The sequence below is a fragment of the Emydura macquarii genome, unplaced genomic scaffold (assembly GCF_026122565.2).
Source record: "Emydura macquarii macquarii isolate MOO-44397 ecotype Brisbane River unplaced genomic scaffold, CSIRO-AGI_Emac_v2 contig_3671, whole genome shotgun sequence".
In the NCBI taxonomy this organism is placed as follows: domain Eukaryota; kingdom Metazoa; phylum Chordata; order Testudines; family Chelidae; genus Emydura; species Emydura macquarii.
The window spans coordinates 4946145-4967190 of NW_027133808.1; the positions used below are offsets into that span (position 1 = coordinate 4946145).

The following is a 21046-nucleotide window of genomic DNA, read 5'->3' on the forward strand; positions in this document are numbered from 1 at the left end:
CCGTAGTGAGCCTCTCAGCTCATCCCCCCAGGATGGGTGGGACTGGTGTGCCCTCCCCAAATAAAAAAAGGCTGTGAAACCTTCCCTCTCAACTTGGTGGATCAGTGGGAAGCCAGGACTACCGATGTAACTCTCTGGTAGTGTTGGGGCATTGGAGCCTTACTAAGCTGCCCGCACTCCCCCCCCCTCCCCTCCCCTCCTGCTGTAGCACCTCTTGGGTTTGGAAAGGGAGTTATGTTGAGAAGATAATTATAGCTGCATTATCTTTGGAGTCTAATTTTCACAAGGCTGGTGAGGGAGCCTATGTTCATTGCTGCCACTGAGTCTCCAGCCTGCCGAGCTTGGAACTTGGACTGCACCGAGGTGTCCCTGCAGGGTCCAGCGGGTGAGAGACAGTGCCATAGAACGGCCTGAGCTATGCACTGAGGATGTAGAGCGCACAAGCTGGTCCTTTTGAATCTCTGGGACTAATGTCCCAAGGCCATATACATTACCATTTTCAACATTAAACCCTACATCTCAGGCAGTTATTGCTCTGCAAACCAGTTGACTAGTTACAATTAAGACTGAATTTATTTTTGTAAATGACTAGGATGTACTTTAAATGTATTATTTTTGTTTACATGGGTTGTCTGTAAGGGTGTTTAATCCTGTGAATGGAAGTCTTAAAACAATTTCTTCTAAAGTCTGTTTAAACGTAGAGCTCAGAGGTCTTTGTTATTTGTGCTTTGGTTACTCCTTTAATTTTGTCTCTTGTCTCATCTGTTGCATGGGAAGAGGATGGCAATTATGAACTGCATGTAGTAGGCTATGCGTATCAAGAACTGTTGGTATGTATTACTAAATTTACATACATATATGCAAAAAGTTTGTTTGCATTGTACAGTTTGTGTTTATTATCATTTGTTGTATACACAGATGCAACATATTGAATAAAATATTTATATGAAGGCATAATGAAAAACAAAACAACTTTATCTAATGTGCAAAATAACACTGCACTGGCCCAAGTAGAGTGAAACCATGTAGATAGGTTGGCAAACTCAATTCTCCCGTTCTACCATGCCAAAGAAAATTTTAGCTCCTTGATATATTACCTCTTGCTGTTTTCCAGGATAAGACTTCACCTTTTTTCCTCCCCTCTAAAATTAATTATGCTATTAAGGGAAAACTATTTTCAACTGTCTGTTACTACTAAAGTACTGTATAGTAAACCTGATGGACTCAATTTATATTTACAGATTGTGTTTTGTATTTCCATGTACAGCAGTGTATGAGACTCTACGGTGTGCCAGACCTTTTGCATACTTTGTTTTGTGTTTTGTATTGTTCCTTTCTTTATTTTTATTTAATCCCAGAGAGCCTGGTTTGCACAATGGTCCACAAAAGAAATCCCAATCTCATGACAATCTCACTAATGCACAGGTATGTTAATAATGCTGATGGACATTGTCTCTTTATGGTCCCTCTGAAACAAAAGGTTCTTTTTTATTTCAGCTAATGTGGCAAAATCTCAGACACACACAAAAAATCCAGTTCTTGGTAGATATGTACAAATTGAACAAAGCACTATTTTAGTTGAGTTTAAGGATTCATGTGAATCTAGAAAACACTTTTACCAGCTTGGACATGCTTATGAAAAACTATAATGATCCTTCTGTAGAATCTACAACTGCTTTGTAGCTCACTTATCACTTCTTGTCCTGTTCTTTAAGCAACTCTCAAGTCAACATGTTTATGTATTGTCATTTTTCATCCATATGATTTGTGTTGATCTATAACAAAAATCCAAACAAAAGAATAAAAAGACCTTCTTTCACAAAAAATTTACCTGAAATAATCTTGTAAAGCTCTCAACTGTTTAGAGGGATACATTCTCTGCTGTTCTAATGCCATAGCAGTCAATCGAGTAGGCAAACAGAGAGTTTGGCCCACGCATTAAAGGTGTGTTTTGTTGATCCATCTGTTCTATGGTACAAAGTAGAAATATTCAACTCCATTCAGGTTAGAAGGCAAAAAAGTAGGAAAATTAGACATGGTAAGGCTATTATATTCTTGTTTAAATGCCCTTTTGGATACATTCATGAGCCATGCAATACATGTCAAGATTTTTTTCAGGATGTCTAATGCAAATGCTAGGATATATTTTTTAAAATGTAATATAATCTTTGTTGTAGGGCCTAATCATAGAAATACTTAACTTAGCTTTATTCATCCCCAGACTATAGTACAAAATATAAAATTTAGATGTAAAGTGAATTGCCATTCCAGGAAGGAGGAGGGCAGTGTATCAAAAACACCAAGCCAGGAACATGATTACATCTCCTGCTACAAGCCTCTGAAAGAGAGCTTGGCCATTGACCTCCCCAGCAATCCTTTTCCTTTGCCAAATAATTTATACAAGCAAGTTGGTGAATAGCAAGTTTGTCTGAAACCCAAGAAGATGTTCTGTAGAACGGACACAATCCTGCAAAGGGCAGAGTACTGAGAAGTAGTACTCAGCACTTTGTGCCCTTTTTAGCGCAAGAATGGCGGGCTGTGTATGCATCCACTATCGAACTCCCCACTTATCTAACAGCTTTCTCTTTCTGTAATAACCGTTTGCCCGAGAACTGAGAGTAGTGACATAAGAGGTGTGAGGGAGTAAAAAATATTTCCTGTCTAATTCACATCCACTAATTTTTACTTTTAGTTTCTGACATTCTTGCCACAGAGGCTGAGGTACAAACTCACAATTTTGGCAGACAGTATTTTCACACACATGGAACAATAATATTTATCTTCTAGTAAGGGAATGAGCTGCATAGAAGATCTACTGTCACTCCCGTCACTGGTTTCCTCAGTGGGGGGTGGAGGGGGACCAACAAAAAATGGAAAAGAAAATAGATATCCATTACATTTTAAGCAAATGCTAGATCACGTTATAGCACAGTTTTGCTTTGATAAATTATATTGTAAATTAAATCTGGGCACTAGCTTTGTCAGAGAATTTTAAGACATTTTTCCATAATAACTTTGACAAAGAATTTTAGCTAACTTTTTTTAAATAATAAGGCTATATTAATCCACCCCAGTAGCTGAAACTTAAAAAACAAACCAGTTGGGGGAACATTTAAAATTTTGTCTTACTAGAAAGTGTAGGAATGTGGCTGCCTGAAATATAGCTAAGCTACAGATTCTATTCAATCTAAACACCATTGATTTTCTACTTTGTTAGCTCTACAGTATACACTGTAACAAATGCAAGACATAGTGAAGCTTGATTTTCTTTTCTCTTTCAAAATTGACTCAAAAGTACCCCCAGCTGTAAGACCTTACTGTAAGAGACTTCAGATCTGTGTTAATTTATATATAAATAAAACCAACAAGCTTGTCTTTGCCTGTCAAAGACCAGGGTTGGCAAATATAACTAATCTCTGTACAATTGTGAGGGTTAGAACCATAAAATATAAACTGTCATTTCAAAACTTTTTACTTCAAAATGTGTTTATACTGTATCAATACATTTTAGAACCCTGCCTGATATTTTGTTCATCTAAAAAAAGGAAGGAGCAGCTTTGGGTATAGTTGTCTCTATGCATGTGCATAACTTCCATTAATAAATTATGCAGAGACATTTAGAGGTGACTGGATTATGTCTCCCTGAGAACATGGGCTTTGAAAGGCTACACATTTATGTTTAAAAAGAAAATGAGGTCAAAACAAGTGCAAGCTAAATGGAGGGAAATAATAAAATGATTGTTCAAAACCATTCAACAACTGCACTTGAAGTTTTCACATTATAATTGTTACATGTTCTTTGCTGTTATTATTTTCCAATTTAAACAATCAATGTCCTATCTGTGAGAAAACAAATTTCTAGTATAATGATGGAAATACCTTTTTTCAGTTGATACACAGGTTCCTTATTCTTAGATGTGTATCAAATGAAAAGCCTAAAACTTGACACCTAAATCACAACATAACACTATCAAAGTTTAGTAACTTTTTGTGATTTAATCAAATCTCACACTATGTAATCACTTTTGAAAAGACAATGTATGTATTTTTTTGCTCTGAAGAAGTAAAGGGCTGCTCCACCTACATGTAGGAAAAAAGATTCAAATGTAAATAAATTAGGGAAGTCCCAATATCGATGTGCATTTTTCATAATTCAATGTGAATTTCACACTGAGCAGAATTTCACCATTGAAAAGAAATAAAAATTTTGTTCATACACTGCACTGTTTGTATTTACTGTTTGAAATCTGCAATTAAATTATTTGGTTTCCATCACCTGAACATCTCTGGTTGACAGGAGTGTGCTGTACAGTGTAACGGATTTTCTAATTCAGTTGACCTTCAGCCTATAAAAGTAGTAAGATTCAATGAATATCGTGTGTGACATCGTAATCTCTTCCAAAACAGTGAGTCCCTAATAGCATACAGAATGGGCATCCTAAAAGTTATCAATATAATACATTTTCATGTGCTTTTCTTTATAAGATGATTAGGTAAGTGCACATACATACATTATGATAAAAATACATACAAGTTATAGGATATTTATTAAATATAGAAAATCACTTTTTAAAAAAAGTCTTATCCTACAGGTTATGTATTTGAGAGTTTTGTAGCATGAAGACTAGATAACCAACTTAATGATATTGTAACCACAGAAATCAAGTTTGTTTGTTTTTTAAAGTCACTCTGTTCTAACAATGGGGGTCTGGTTTTATAATCTGGGTCATTGGCCTAATCTCTAGAGTTTTTTGCGTATTTGGATTGCAGTTATACAACTACAGATCTCTGACAAAAAATAAAATAATTGATTTTGATAAGCAATTTACAGCTTTTCGTGTTGTTGGAGCTGGGAAGGAATCTTTGACGAACAGCAGAAACTGCATCACAAAGTTTTTGACAAATATCCAGCCAGCTCTACTCTTTTATCTGAATGCCATTTCATTATGTAATGATGTTGAGATTTAACAACAAGCTAAATTATGCAATAAAGCTTTATTGTGTTACTTCAGTGGAGCCAGGAGTTCAACATTAAGATTCAGGCCAATCCCATTCACATGGAAGTCAATGGGAGTTTTGCAAATGATTTCACCAAGGGCAGGCCCTCCTTTGGGTGTTATGAAATACAGAAATTTACATGGGTCTATTTGAAATATTTTGAGTGGTTATTTTATGCAGTTTACCTTGCTTTTAATTGTTCTAGCAGCCTAAAAAACACCAAACATAACCCCTGTCTTTGATGCTCCATGTGCTTGTTAAGGGTATTCTGTCCCAAGCCAGATTTCACAAGCGTTCCCATTCCATCCTTCCCAGCATTCACAGGTTCCACAGCTACATACACCATTGCCTAGAACAAAAATAAACGGGCTAGTTACCATGATTTAAATGTATTGCATTAAACTGTATTGTTATGGGAAGTAACAAGCCCTAATAAAACACATTGTCCTTTTATATAGTTTTTGTAAAAAAGCACTTTACATTTCATTAAGCAGCCACCAAAAACCTACATTTTCAAACAATTAATGGCATCTTTACAGAAATGCCATCAGCAGAATAATAAATATTGTAATTATGCCATCATGATTTGGACCCAGCTGTTCCTATACTGTCTTAGTGTTCACACTCCACCTCAAGGTGTAAGGAAAAACTAGAACTATTTTAGCTACAGTTAACCCGTTGCAAAGAGAATTGTAATATGAACAAACCTTTGAAATTGAAAAGCACCTTCTTGAGGTGAGGATCTCAAAGTGCTTTACAAAAAATGTCTTATTAAACCTCTGTGTGATAGAGTATTATCCCCATTATCCCCAGATGGAGTAACTGAGGCACAGATACGTTAAGACCAATATTTCAAATCCCTCCATCACTTGGGGGTGACAAAGTCAAGTGCAGTGTTGGATAGTCAGCACCTCTGAAAAAAATCAGACCCTAGGCACCTCAAGTTAGGCACCAAAAACAGTGGATGCTTTTGGAAATTTCGTCATCCAGGTAATCAGGTGCAGTTCTGTGAAGAGAACCTGGAACTCCCAACTCCAATCTCTAATGCTCTAATCACTAGATGCACTTCTTTCTCTTTTCTGTTTAAGCAGACACGTTGTTCTGCTTTCTGACACCTCTGTACATATTGGCTAACAGGAGCATTGCTAAGCAAAGATTTTTTCACAATGGAAAGATGCAGAGACTGTCCTCTAAGATTTTCATCATGGAACATATAACAAGTTAATCACATGTTTCTGCTTGTCACTAGATTTTTCTCCCTTCTCTGTTAAAAGCAAGTGTTGACAGACTGCCCTTTTCCCTTTGCATCTGCCATCTAAACCCTGAGATGGGTGCAGCAGACTTTAATCAACAGCCAATATAGACTGTCAGGCATCTCAACACCCCAGTGAGAATTGTCTTCATGCCAAGGAAGTCTATGAAAAAACATGACTATTCCCCGCATCATAATATAAGCACCTGTTCCTATTGCATTATTAAGGATTATCAAACTAAATGGTTTCTTAGATTTAAATGCATTATCCATGGGTCATTACAGAAAATGAAATGAAGGTGGTGATAGCAACAGAAACCACTGAGTCACTACCTTCTCCATACATGTTCATTTCCATACAAGGACAGGTGGTAGACAAAGGTATTTTACTTTTTGGATGAATTTCACAAGTGATTTAATTATTGGTATTCATGCTTTTGATTTCAATTTTCCTTGCAACGTGTTAAATTGATTATTCAGCACAACACAAAGCAACACTCTCAAGAGCTAAAATGATTTTAATAATAGGAAAGTACTCCTTTCCAGCAATGGACAAAGAGAACTTGTTGGGGTTTGTCTAACTTCAATTTGCATTTATGCGCAGTCTGCTTCTCACAGCAATTAAGGATTAGTCTATACTGCACCTGTGCAAATGAGACCATCATGTTTGTCGCAGTCTCTGTCATCACATTCACAAAATTCCCCTGAAATGTACCATTCCTGGGGTGAACAGGTGCACTTTCCACAGTGACAGGAACCTGAAATCACAAAGATCCTTAGTTGCAATCATAGGGCACCAGCACTTTTCACTCTAGGATATAACATCTCAGACACATGCACAATTGCCATCTAACAAGCTATTATCTAAAAAGATAATCAAGATAAAACCTTATTGAATGGAAAGATCCATTAGCGGTGAGCTTGAATCTGAAATGGTGTTCTATGTAATGCCCTGATTTTGCTTCTTATATTTATTCAGGACTCACATTTAGAGGTTTTTCTTTTGTTCCAGAGATCCACAATCAAGGCGACTCTTCCCAAGAGCTGTTCTGCTTTGTAGCTAGATGAGCCAAAATCATGTCTGGTTCAACCATATTGAAGCCAATAAAATTGCATCTGGATAAAAAAATGGCCCATAGTTTCTAAGGCACACACACACATAGCACCTTTCTATTCCCTGAGCTATTCTTTACATTTCTTTTTGATCGCTACAGGTGGAATTTTCAAAAAGCCTAAGTGATTTAGGAATGCAGGGTAGATTGGCTTTCAATAGGACACATGCTCCTAAGTCACTTGAACACTTTTGTATGCCCACTCTATCCCACATTTCAAGAGGCTCTCCTTTATTACAGCAGGGAGCCATCAGTGTGTTCAATGCTGTAGAAAGCAGAGAAACACACAATGATCCTGTACAATATAATTTAGACAAAGATACTTAATTCACAGACATCTACACAGGGCTGATCTAAAACCCACTGCAGTCAATTTTGCATCTTTCCATTAAATTCAGAGGGCTTTTGCTCAGGCCTACAGTCAAAACTCAAAGTGGAAACTTTCCTTTAAGCATTGAGCTGTGTACTTCAATTGACTATTCCCCAGAAAAAATCTTCTCCACACCAAATCCTGTATTATTTGTTATCAGTTTAATCCGTTTCTATTCATTAAAAACTTCAAAGTAGCACAGGTACTGAACCTCTTTAAAAATGTAACATTCACTGATTTATTGTAGGATAATCAGAGTTAATTTATTACATTATTCTAGGGATATATTGTCTTAAACTAGAACATAGTGGAATATACAAATAAAGGATTTATACTTGGGAACAACAGACTTTAGCATGTATTTCTCTGTGGTTTATTAACATGTTGCTTATTAAGTCCTGGGAATAGGGAAATATGAACTTTTCTTCCAAGGATAAAATATTCATTGCATGTATAGACAATGGAGGGAAAAAACATACAGTGAGAGAATTTCATGATCACTGCACTAACCAAACATATTTGAGATTGATTTCAGACAGGAGATTCTATTTTTCAAATCAACTAAAAAGCACCAACAGCTACACATGTTGATGCCAAGAAGAGCCAAACAGGATTTTAGCAAGCAACATTAAGAAGAAAACAGAATATCATAACTGATAGCTAAGCAAGGTATATTAAAGGTATTTTGTAGCTGAAGCACCAAATGCAACACGTAAAAGGAACTTAAAAAATCAGGTTCCATAATGCATGTTACAAAATCTCTTTCCTGAACAGAGCATGCTGCTTTGGGAGCCTCCTCACTTTAACTAAAAATAGTCTAATTAGTTTTCTTGTACTTCTGGCCAGAGTTTTGTCTCACTGACTAACCTGAGTCCAGCATAGTCCTAGCAACCATCTGCTGCCCTCCAACTATTGCTGATGAAGCAGCAGCATGGCCGATGTTCCTGTTTTCACTGGTGAGACTATTTACTACAGGCAGTGTTGTTCTGTGAGCCAAGATTTTGAAAAGTGACTAGTAACTGGGTGTCCAATTTGATGCATATTAAAGGGATCTGATTTTCAGACAATACTGAGCAGTCGCCTTCTGAAAATTAAGAGACTTTAGAGTATCGCAAGTTGGCCATCCAAACGTTGAACTACCCCCAAATCAGTTGTCACTTCTGAAAAAAATCTTGGCCATAATTCCTGCAAAGATTTAATAGTTGTGAATATAGGTACTCCCTAGTGCATGGCTTATTGACTATCCTGTTAGTTCACCAACAACAGCACTGGTGTGGAGAGAAATGTCTCAACGTTTGGCCTTACATTAGGACTTCTGAACCCTGCCATTCATGCTAGCTACAGAGAATAGTTACAAACCTGGGTGCCTAACGTTAGGATTCCAAATCCATATTTAGGCATGTGGGGTTAGATTTTCAAACATGCCTACGGCCTGGTCTACAGTTACCAGCTTTACCTACTAGTAGAATTCTCTCAGTTGGGGGTGGGGTGTGACTGATATAGTTATACCCGCAAAAGCCCTAATGGGGACACAATTATACTGGCATAAAGACGATTTATAGCAGTTTAGTTCCCCATCCCATAGCGGAATAAGCTACACCAGCATAAGCACCTTTATACAGATATAACTGCGTCCACACTAGTAGGATTGTACTGTTTTAACTATATCAGTATTCTTAAAGTGGTATACATTTTATGTGTAGACAGAGTCAAGGTGACTCTGAAGCACAGGCCCCATTGATTTTCAATCTAACTTTCCATGGGAGTAGTGCTCTTAAATCAAAACCGCTTTTGAAAAAAAATCAGACCCTTGTTGCCTAAATAGAATCCTTACTTTAGGCAGCCAGGTTTGAAAATGTTGATCCTAGCCCCCTGGGTATAACTTACAGCAATCTTCAGGCTTCTCCAACTTATATGGGAGACCAGACAGATACCTGGTCAGCCCCAGCATCAGGGTGGTCAAAGGTGTCTTAAACATCCCTTGAGCCCCTGGCCCAAACCTAACAAGTTCAAGCTCCAGGGTCAGACTGTTTGGTCTGGCTTAGGTGTTCTCAGAGCAAAAGCTGGGGCCCGGGAATGGTAGCTTTAAGCCATCTTTACAATAAGGAACAAATGTGCAACTATTTTGCTTTATAAATTACAAATAAGTTTTATGTTTGCACTCATTTAGGCTCTTACCTAGCTCGCTGGCTTGTTTTAATCGTATCAGTTCACCTTGGACTATTTACACCAAGTCTGTGCAGTGAAGAATTTTAGTCTTTGGTTAAAATGGAGTAAATCCCAAAGATCATGACAGTCCTGTACATGTTTCAAGGTAAAGACAGCTATGTTTGATCAAAACCATGGTAAAACTGTAATTTCCCTCCTCCAGCATTTTGCCTACGAGTGAAATTTCCTCATTTACTAGAATATTGGGCCAGTTGAAGGAAAAATAAACAGTATAACTGTGATGGGGTGTTCACCCCACACTAGCCTATGAAGGGGTCTACTAAGTGGGTAGGCCTCAACTGAGGGGAATTAGGTAGCCTAAGTAACCCCAGAGTGATGACGAACTAGCTGAGAAGGAACAGGCTGAACTAGTATAAAGCCAGGATGTTGTTAGCAGAGAAAGCCTGCAATGAGGGAGTCTGCAGCTACTCTCTGGGTGCTAGAATGGGAATGAAGGAAACCCATGAGGAGAGTGGAAACCCCAGGGGATCCAGCCCTGAAGGAAGGGTTTATCCAGAAAGATGGTGGAGCAAAAGCCTGAAAGAGGCAGAGTAGGAAAAGGCTCAGAGAAACAGCAGCAAGGTGGGATGTTGCAGACTTTGGGTGCTGATTGGACAGTCCCTGAACTGGAATCCAGAGTAGAGGGTGGACCCAGGTTCCCCTACCAGCCACCAGGGAAGTGGCACAGTCAGGTCAGTGGGGTAGAAGACATCCCCTTCCAGGGGTTATCAAAGTCTCTCTATCCAATACGGGCAAACACAGTGAGCTGGCCAGAGGGCCAACCCACAAAGAGAGAGCCCCCTGAGTCGTGGGGTTGGAAGGGGGCAGACAGGCGGCAGGGTCCATGAACAAGCAACAGGAAGGGGTGTCGGCCCCAGAAGGAACTAATCCCCAGAGCAGCCAGGAGGCGGTGCCCTAGCAGCGAATGGAGCCTGGTACACTAACCAAGAAGAGAATGCTGACCAGTTACGTTACATAAGGCGAGAAGGTCAGCTCTTTAGCCCTGGTTACATTCCTTTTGCACCGACTTCAAACACCCAAAAGAGGCGACTACGGATTTGCCTGAGGCAAAGGAACCCCCAGCCAACCACCTTTACATCAGCTGCTCCTGCCACCTATCCCCACTGGGGAGGCTATGGGGGAAGTGGTGGCATGACAGGAGCGGGGGGAGGGGTCGCAAAGTACTGCACTCCCATAATCCAGGGCCAGCAGAATCACCCCCCAGGAGACCTTTCCAGTTGACATAAATTGGTGGTGGCAGCTGTAGCTTGTGCCAGAGGTTGGTTCAGTCCCAGCATCAGGGAAGGCCGGATATAGACTTGGAACCATGTTTTATCCCCCCTGCCCCCACACACTTTTCTGCTGTAATAGCTGTATGTGTGATATATATTTAAGTAGGTGGTTTACACCTCAGAGAGCCAAAAATCCACTTTCCAGTGACGTAAATGGTCTGTTTCTAGCCTGGGAGATCAGACCCTTAAAGAGCTTACTTTAGTTATATTTCAAAAGCAGCTAATAATTATTTCTCTCTCTATGCCGAGCCTGTACAGCTGGACTCATGTGAAGGCAGCCTGGACTTCCAGCTGGAGACTTTTTTTTTAAAGTACAGATAATAAATTTCAAAAAGTTTTTAAAAGGGGGGAGGGGGTTGAGGGAGACTGTGAGTATTGCCAAGGCCTTGTTTACCTCTCGCACAGACTGATGATGGGGAGACAAGTGCCGCTGCTCAACAAGTTCCCCACAGTGCTACTTGAGGCACTCCGCCTTCCTTTATTATCACGGCAGAGCTACAGACAGCCCCTGCCACCCAGCAGTACTCAATCAAGAAGCATAATTTAGTTCATAGGGATACAACTACCTATGACAGACACACACAAATAAACCTCTACGTGCAATCCCACGCTGCTAGCAAATTGCACTGGAGATCAGAGCAGCTAAATGCGTGTGCACGTAGTGGGTGTTTGACACAGTGGGTGTGATAACAAGGTTATATGCATTATAACAGCCCTGTAACAATGGGTGGCTTCGGAAGAAAGTGTTACTAAACAACAACCCACATCCATACATTTTCATCTTCCAGAACATTGCTATAGAGGAGCTTAGCTACCAGGTCGTTGCTTACCCTTTCCTGAGCACAATATGCCATCTGCTGAGTCACAAAAACTTTTGCTCTCATCTTCTGTCATATTGCACTTTCTTGGATGTTGACACAACTTTCCAAACCATCCGTCCTCACAAATGCAGCGACCGCAAGAACAGAGGCCATGGCCTGTAAAGACAACAGGGGAGCAAGTGAGTTACACAGACCAAAGAAATTACCTACATTTCTATCTGAAGGAAAACCCTGATCCTATCAGTCAGCTCAGCATGGAATTGCCTAATTGAGCCCACGGGCAGGGCTCATTCTGGGTCAGAATGTGCTGGTACGGCAGACCTACACAATAGGAAGTATCATCGTCTTCAGCTATCCTGGCCCTGTGCTAAGCAAGGTGACCCAGAAGCATACAGAATGGCTGGGCTGTGGCCTCTCAACACCCCATCCCCAGCTCTTCTCCCCTACAAGGTCCCTTACCTCCTCTTCCTCTGGCTCCATTCCCACACCATATCAGGTAGCACGTGGGCATAGCCACAGAGCTATCTCCTTCTTGGTGGTCTGGGATAAGCCACAGCACAGTATAGCATCAACAAAATAAGTGGCTGGCAGGAAGGGGTGGCCATTTGGCAGAATCGTCCGGCAAGTATGGCAGAAAGAGGGCAGGGCCCATTCCAAGCAGCTGTACCTACGTTCCAGTGTTCTTAAAGGAAAGGGTGGGAACAGAGATTTGTGGTGAGGCAGATAACTATGTGATTGCCTACAGAGGAGAGGGTGAGTAGGATGGTAGCTGGTCAGGGAGAGGCGGTCAGTGTGTGGCTGGAGGCGAGGGTGGCCAGAAAGCTGGGGTTTGGGGGACAGGATTTGGGAACACTTTTCTCCTTTTCCCAAACTTTGCTTGCCTCAGGAGAGGGCTTTTCCAATGGGCACACTCTTGTCCTCAGTCCTGCCCCCAGCTGTTAACTCACATTAGCCCCATCACTACCACCAGTGCCAGGCATCCAAGTCAGACAGCTGCCACTTGTGCTACTACAAGACAGCTCACACTGTTTTGTGATAGCAAAGATGAGGAGCAAATGGCACAGATGGGCCTGAATTCAGGAGTTAAGGCAGGGAATCCTAAAAGCAGAGGTTGTGCAGAGGAAGGCTGCAAGGCAGAACAAGAATCCACTAGTGATCCCGCCAACTATATATCTCAGAGGCGGCTGATTATATTGAAGAAGTACAAATGATACAGGGAAGAGAGACAGGCAGAAGAAAGGATAAGATGCAGGAAAAGAGGGAACCAGGAATCAAAACGGGGACAGACCATGAACTGATGGAAAATGAGGGCCAGTCAATAACAGGCAGACAAGTAAGTGAGGGAAGTACAACTGGACATGTGTGAAAGCAAGAGCCTAGATTATAAAAAGCGTGAAAGAAAGGGGGAAGCAAAACTAGGAAGAATTATTTGTTCGGGACTGAGGGGGAACAGAAAGAGAGAGCGATAGAAAGTTGAACAGAAAAATGAGAGCACAAGCCAGAAAGGAAAAGGGTCCAACAAATGGGAAAAACTGAAAGGAGACAGATGATGACAAAGGAATAAAGAAATGAAAATATGCAAAGAAACAAGACAATGCCACAAAGCTGAAAGCTTAGTACATTATTCACGTCTAAACTTTACTGCCTTTCCGCAGCTGAAAAAGGAATTTTTTAGCTTATATATTTGCAGTGCTTTGAAGATGGAATCTGTACATTGTAAGCAATTATTATAATTATAACAACTATTATAAGAGCAAAGCAGATGAAAAGGCAGGGGCTAGGGCTGATTACGTTGGTGGGCTGGGCAGAGGGGAACTAGCATGAGGACCATTCTGGCAGAGTGTGGGTTTGTGGGAAAAGAAGGGGCATATACCATCACTTTTATGCTGCTCATTTGGGCACAGCTCCCAAGGCAACGGTGCAGCTTAACATAATAAATCTTGAAATAGCATGAGAGGCAGACCCAAAGGAGATACAAACCATGAAGCTGTTAAAAATGGAATTCTTCAGCACTTTACTGATAACCAAATTTACATTTCTGAGCGGTTCTTATTCACAGACATCAAGCTAGATCTATTTGGAAGTCTAGTGATATAATAATTACTAGACCATTCATAGATTCTTCTTCTTTATGGCTCCTAATAGGTGTACAAAGTTAAATGCTCAATACAAACATGCTTCATGTTATAGTGGGTATTCGTGTCTGTCTCGGCACTCGGCTTCACAAATATCAATTTGTCCATATAAATTTAACATGTATATAAAAGCACTATATATTGGTAAACCATAAATAATCAACAGTCCTGTGACATTTTAGCTTCCATTTTAAGTTGGGTAAGAATGAGATTTGTGTTACATACCATAGAAGGATAAGAGAGGCAGCCATATGTACTTTCCTATACACTGCTATGGTTTAGATGGCATGAGGATATGGGTATAAATACGTTTTGATTTTCTGTATTTTCTCCTCATGGCCAAGTGTCTCCCAGAACATTTTTGCCTCTTTTACTTTGGTTTTCTTTAGCAAGACATGGATTATATTTTTAAAATATTTCAAATATTGAAGCACTAACTATACATTGAACAGGACTTGCATACTGGAAAATTATTTGTAGAGGTGCAAATACTTGTACTCCTTCAAGCACAAGAGATTGAATGTGTAATTCAGACCGAACCCCCTGATCTCTCTACCTCAGGGTTTTGTATGATTTATAAAAGACAGAGAATGGCCACATCTGCAAAATTACTGCACAAGTCCAAATAAAAAAAAATCAGAACTTTTGGTTTGGATAGAAAGGTTTTTTGCTCTGTTTAATTGGACTTGTGCAATAATTTTGCAGATGTGACCATTCTCTGCCTTCTACACACGAGACAGGATCCTGAAGTCAAAACGTCTCTTTAGTCTTATGAAATATACTTCACTATATACAGCTGCTTTCAGGTTGCCCCATGTTAATCATTAGTTGTGGGAGAAAGCACAAGGTTATGCTGGTGGAGCAGTGAGAGACAAGGGTGGCCCTCATTACGTTGGCTTTCATTATACTAAACTCTCTTTTTTCCCCCCAGAAGATATCCTTTGGCATACAGTCAAATGTCCACATTAACTCTGGATTCATGCAACCATGAAAGCCTTCAAACATCAGTGAAGGAGACAGCGATCTTCATTGCTGCATCTCTGACATCACAGGATACTGACACTTGAGTTCTGGATGTCTCCACACCCTTACTGTTAAGTGTTGTTTTTCTTTTAAAATCCCTTTGGGGAGAGGATCCCATAGTTTAAACTGATATTTGTTCATGAAATACAAGGAGTCTCCAGCACAAGCTACACCAAAAGCATAAACCAGTTCTAGCTGCATCAGAGAAACTGACTGGAGTATGAGATAAGGACACAGTTTGTGACATGCGAGAGCATCCATTTCACTTATGATGGTAACCACCTTCAGTGTCACTGACACTACTTTGATGTGCCATGGTCACTGCAAACAGCTGAGACTCCATCAAAGCAATTTGGTTGATTGAAAAGATCAGGCCTATCAATGTATTTTGCTGTTTTAGATAGTCCAAGACTTGGTCCATTGTTACTGATGCTATCAGGGTTGGGGTAACAAGAGAACTAGGTTGCTCCTAGGAGTTGAGGTCAAGGTCAACTCCAAAATCGGAGGCCAGTGGTCTCTCTTGACTCACACCACTTTAGCATAAGCAATTTGAAGTACAGACTGTTGAGCATCACTCAGATAACATTATGGGGGTACATGCCTTGATGAAGGCTGGCCATACTGTACCAATATATTATGTTCAGTTCAATTCGCAGGTGTAGAGGCACTGTTTTGAGTTTCCTATTCCATCTGACCCATGCCATCACCAGTGGCACAGAGGAAATGGGTTCTCAACCATATTTTTTCCTAGACCAAAATTTGTGAACGTTTCCAAGATAGCTTCATGCTGCACCAACTGGTGGTATCAAGAGATACCAGGAGGGCTTTTAGATGCTTCCTCCAGGAGTTGATTTGCTGTGACATCTGTAAGCACAGCTCAGAGTGGAGCCAGTCATGGTCTGAACATATACTGTTTTATTGCTGCTGCTGCTGTTATAAATAAACACAGCTTGTCCTCCACCCTGAAAGGCAGTATAAAGTACAGGATAATAACCAGTGTACCCAGGTGGGCCAGCCAGTGCTGATTGTGCTGAAGCTGTGAGCCGAAAAAAAATTGTAGGCCACAGGAGCAGAAGAGCACAAAGGCCTGAATATGCTGAGAGTGCATCTGCATTCACCAGCACAGAAGTAGCCTCTTGAAAGACAGAGAAGTCATTCTGAGCCGGGTGCAGCTGAAAAGCCCAACACAGAGCTGTGAGATCTCCAAGGGTGCACATAATGCTATTGACACCAAACTCCATGAGGCAGTGCACTGAAAAAAGCCACACCCTTTTATGTTAATTCATACAACTGACAGACTTGACCATCGAAGAATATGGGGAAGCAAGGGCAAAGATACTGAGAAATGGTGCTGCAGCTGGAGAGCCAGTAAGACCCAGGATGCCTCCATCCTCAGACAGGAACTGAACATTAGAGAACTGGCCCTAAAATGTAGCTTACATATCTCAGGGGAGTTGCCATTAGACATCCCATTCTGGGATCAGTGTGCTGAACCTTTGTGCTGGGGCATAGACCCTGGAGTGGGAATCTGTATCTTATGAAAGAGTGCTGTGGAATCCATGGCAAGTCCTATTACAACTTCTGTCTGAGTGAAGGTATCATGCTTCTATTCCTGGTGCTGTGATGATGGACAGCTGAATTTTTAAGGAATGATTCACTTTAATCATGCAGAAACATGGTAATAGGGCCTCAGTCACTTATACCCTCATTTATCACATCCTTCCCCTTATGTCTACCTACTGTCACATGGGCAGCTGGTCTGGAAAGCAAGCTATTAATCAATCTCTGCTGGTCAGAGAAAGCTAGTGACAATTCTTATTCAAATCATTTAGATTGTCATACCCATTTCAGCAAGCATCTAATCTTGAAACACCAGAGTCTCCCTTCCTCATGCTCATAAGCACTCAGCTCTCACTTTAACAGATTCTGTTCATTCACAGCATCTAGCTTTCCATTCTCTACAGCGGGAGCTTGATGATTATTTTTTCCACATTATCACATCTCCCCTGACAGCGATTGCCTAGGTCATGATGGTGGTTTCAATAGAGCAATGGAGCAGAGAGGAAGAGGAACGGGATAAGGAGCTCAGCAAGACACACCAGCAACAATTGTCAGTGAAGCTGACTAAGATGCAAGATTAGACAGAGGAGAAACCACAAACCAAAAGAGACGAGACTAGGTTTGTGAGTTGTCAGCACAAAGATGATGGTTGACATTCTGTGAGTGGATAAGGTCACTCAGGGACATGGGGCAGAGGGTGAAGAGAATGGGACCAAGGTTACAGCCCGATACAATCCTCCAGAGTAGGACTGCTGGGGAATAGAATCAATCAAAAGAGATCAGAGAAACAGCAAGAGGTCCAAGAAAAAAATAGCCCAACGAAGTGTCAAGGGAGGATATGAGGTCAAGAAGGTTGACGTGATTGGGCATCAAAGGCAATGGAGAGGGCAAGGAGGAAATGAATGGAGTAAATTTCCTGAGAGTGGGCCAGGAAGAAGTTACTTGAAACCTTGGGGACAGCGGTTTCAGTGGAATGGAGAAGATGGAGGCCAGGCTGGAGGATGAAGTAGGAGGAGAGGCATCAGTTAGAAATGGTTCATTACATTAGTTTAAAGGAGAAGGGGAAAAGGACCTGAAAGAGAGAGAGCCGGGGTGAAGGATTGACTTTTTGAGGATGGGGCAAATGAAAGCATTCTTTTACTTAGAGAAGGGGAGGTTAAAGAGGAGGGGGAGTGAGAGACTAAGGGACTAAAGTGGTTGGCAGCTTGGAGGAGATAAGGACAAGGGCACAGGTGGAGAGATTAGACAGAGAGAGAAAATGAGATCTCAGAGTAAGTGACAGGTGAATAAAGAAAAAGGTGCTGAGAATGGGGAGGAGGGATATCATAGTGGCCTGAGATGATCTTGAAGAAATTGGAGAGATCCTGCAGAGAGAGGGAGGCCTCAGGAAGGGGAAGGGGTTTAAGAAGGGAATTAAAAGTGACAAATAAAGCAACTTGCTTTGTTAGCCTGGTCTTAGTGTAATTCACAGGGAAGGTGGTGGAGCTGTGGAGATAAAGAAACATTTGTAGTGAAAGAAATCTGTGGAGTCTCCAGAAGCGATCTATGGCATGGGAACAGAAATGAAGGAAGCCGATGTTGGGAGTGAAGAGGAGGGAGCAGGAGTTAATTTGCAGTTGTAAATGAAGACAAACATCTGCAATACACGTTGCCTAAGGAACAAGCACAGTATAATGTGACAATATTAACATATGACTCCAGCTGATAAATTATGGTCTGAAGTTGAGGTACCAGCAACATCTTTGGGATTCAGGGTGTCAGCACACTATCACTCCTAGTGGTAGAAATTATGCTTGAGACTTGGCGTGAGCCTCCAGCTATTTCCCTCAGAGAGCTCTATAACCTTCTCCACAGCCTACCTACACAAATCCAAATACCTCCTCCACAATGCACCAGTATTGCTATGACTGAGGGTCGGGAAGGGTGAGACTTCAGGAGTCTGTTTTTCTCTGACTGGCAGACATATGGGTTGGCACAGACACAAGATAGAATAAGATATACATTCTTGTAAATAAAATAGTGTATTACCGAACAGTGATATTAGAGATCACAAACAAAACAGCTGTTGTACAGATCTTCCAGGACTCCAGCAGAACAGCCATACTCAAATTCTTAGCCAAATGCTTTGCTTCAAAACACTGTTCTGGCTGATCTGTAACTCCTCTGCTAACACACTGCATTCTTTACCATGACTATTCCAGTCCACACACAAAACCTCTCTACTAGAGCATTATGGTGCTTTAAACTTGAGTTGGTTAAAACACGTTCACTGGTAACATGTCCCACTCCACAGTACTGCTAGTCCTCCAATCCTATCCCACAGTTCCCCTGTGTTCCCAGAAAAGACAGACAAGTTCTCCTATAATTCACTGGGGAAGAATTCATAGAGCAGCTCAGTTTACTGCAGCACAAAGAACCATGAGATGTGCCCCCCAGAAATCTTAGCACCATGTCTTCACTGCAAAGTTAGCCCAGGTTCTTCCTCAGGTGTTGCCCCTATAGCCCCTCCCATCCTCACACAAAACCCTTTTGCCTGAGTTTAGTGGTACTTTCAACTGGGATTAGCTGGCCCAGTTGCGGGCCTGGGCTCCATTTTCACTCAGGCTGGCAAGCTGATCATACGGTGGTTAGAATTACTCCTGCCAGAATTCCGTGCCACTGCACAATGTAGAATTTGCACAGAATTAATGTTCCCCACAGAATTTTATTTTTCCCCACAGAACTGGTGATTTGCCCCCAGCAATCCTGCCTGAGGCCATCAACAGGAGCCCCAGCCGGCCAGGGCTATCAGCGGGAGCATGACTACATTGTGTTATTTTGACAAATAAGATTTGCAGAATTTTGCCAAATTTTAAAATATTGTGTACAGAATTTTTAATTTTTTTAGCACAAAATTCCCTCTGGAGTAGAGAATGTAATCTAAATTACTCAGATGCTGATAGTCCTCCAGTGCCTTCCCACAATTCCTCCCATATGCCCAGAAGGACAGACAAGTTTCCCCACAACTCACTGGAAAAAAATCAGTGAGTCTCAGCTTACTGCAGCACAAAAAACCAATGGGCTTTTCCCCCAGAAGTTCTAGCGACACCCATGGGAGAGTGCAGCAGCAGTGAAGATGCAGTAATTTGGGTAGGGGACTGCAGTGTGGTTGTTCACACCTAGGCTAGGCTCACCAGGTGTTCAGATCAGGGTCCCAATCACCCAGACTAACTCTTCAGTAAAAACATACCAATACACATGTGAGTACAGTGCCAGTGTGGACATAGTAGCTTGAATATTTTTATTTTGCAGTGTGGTTGAGGTGTAACTCAAACGTAGATTACACCAATTAACTCGGAAGTGAAGACATTTGGTTGTCACTCAAAATCACCACTCCAGCTACCTGATCTAGATGTCAACCACAAGTAAGCCTGGATTGCAGCTGCTGCTACGCCTGTACAAGTGACTTGCACAAAAGGAAACCATTTGCAACTCAACAGGGTTCCACTATAAGTTATTGTATTGCTAAAGAATCTCTGCCTTTGATGCAATGGGTCCCGACAGCCTCTGAGAAGAGAAACAGAACGATTCTCTGAACTCCGTATTTAAGTATTCTAGTAACTCAGCTCACCAGAGAGCTGGGTGCACCTACAATGGCTGTTAACCCTGAAATGTGACACCTCTCCTCCACATCTCATAAATGAGACAGTAATAAAGCATTTAGTTTTGTATTTTTGCAATTCTGATCACAATCGTATTTTGGCCGCCGTTTATTTTTTTCACCACATAGCCCCCTTGTACAAGAGTTCACTTCCACTCACAGGTTTCCAGGCAAGTTACCTTATGGCTTCATTATCACCAGAACCCACCTCCTCCTAGCAAGCATTTGGTTTCCTGGAAAGTATCTTTTTCCACTAGCTCAAGCTGTATCTGCACTGCTTTATTTTTGCCTCTCCAAGTCACAGCGTGTCAAACAAACAAACAAACAAACAAAAAGCTAGAAAAGGTCAAACTTTTGAAGGCTGAGGGCAATAACAGAGCTCAGCAACTAATGGAGTGTGACTGTGCATTGAGCTTCTGCAGAGAATTTCCTCTAAAAAAATCAAGCCAGAGTAGGTGAGCACAAACAGTGTCCATTATGGTAAAGACTAATTTGTATGGGTTATTAAAAGCCAAATATAGCATGAATATATATTATTCTAATATTAATATAAATTAATTATATCCAATCAATATGATTGATATAACTAAAACATTAATATAAATTCTTCAGTCACATTTAGATGTATAATTAGG

The 21046-nt window shown here is 41.0% G+C and overlaps 1 protein-coding gene across 2 annotated transcripts in view; it reads right to left on the minus strand.

The window, feature by feature from the left end:
* Window positions 1–4700: 4700 nt before the first annotated feature.
* Window positions 4701–21046, minus strand: part of ITGBL1 (integrin subunit beta like 1) — a 201917-nt gene continuing 185571 nt past the window's right edge. For both annotated transcript variants that reach the window (XM_067536829.1, XM_067536828.1), the window contains exons 9-11: window positions 12063–12209; window positions 6895–7008; window positions 4701–5347 (exon numbers count right to left, since the gene is read on the minus strand). In XM_067536829.1, the coding sequence (XP_067392930.1) occupies window positions 5256–5347; window positions 6895–7008; window positions 12063–12209 (353 nt within the window). In that variant the 3' untranslated portion in view covers window positions 4701–5255. The remainder of the gene's footprint in view (window positions 5348–6894; window positions 7009–12062; window positions 12210–21046) is intronic.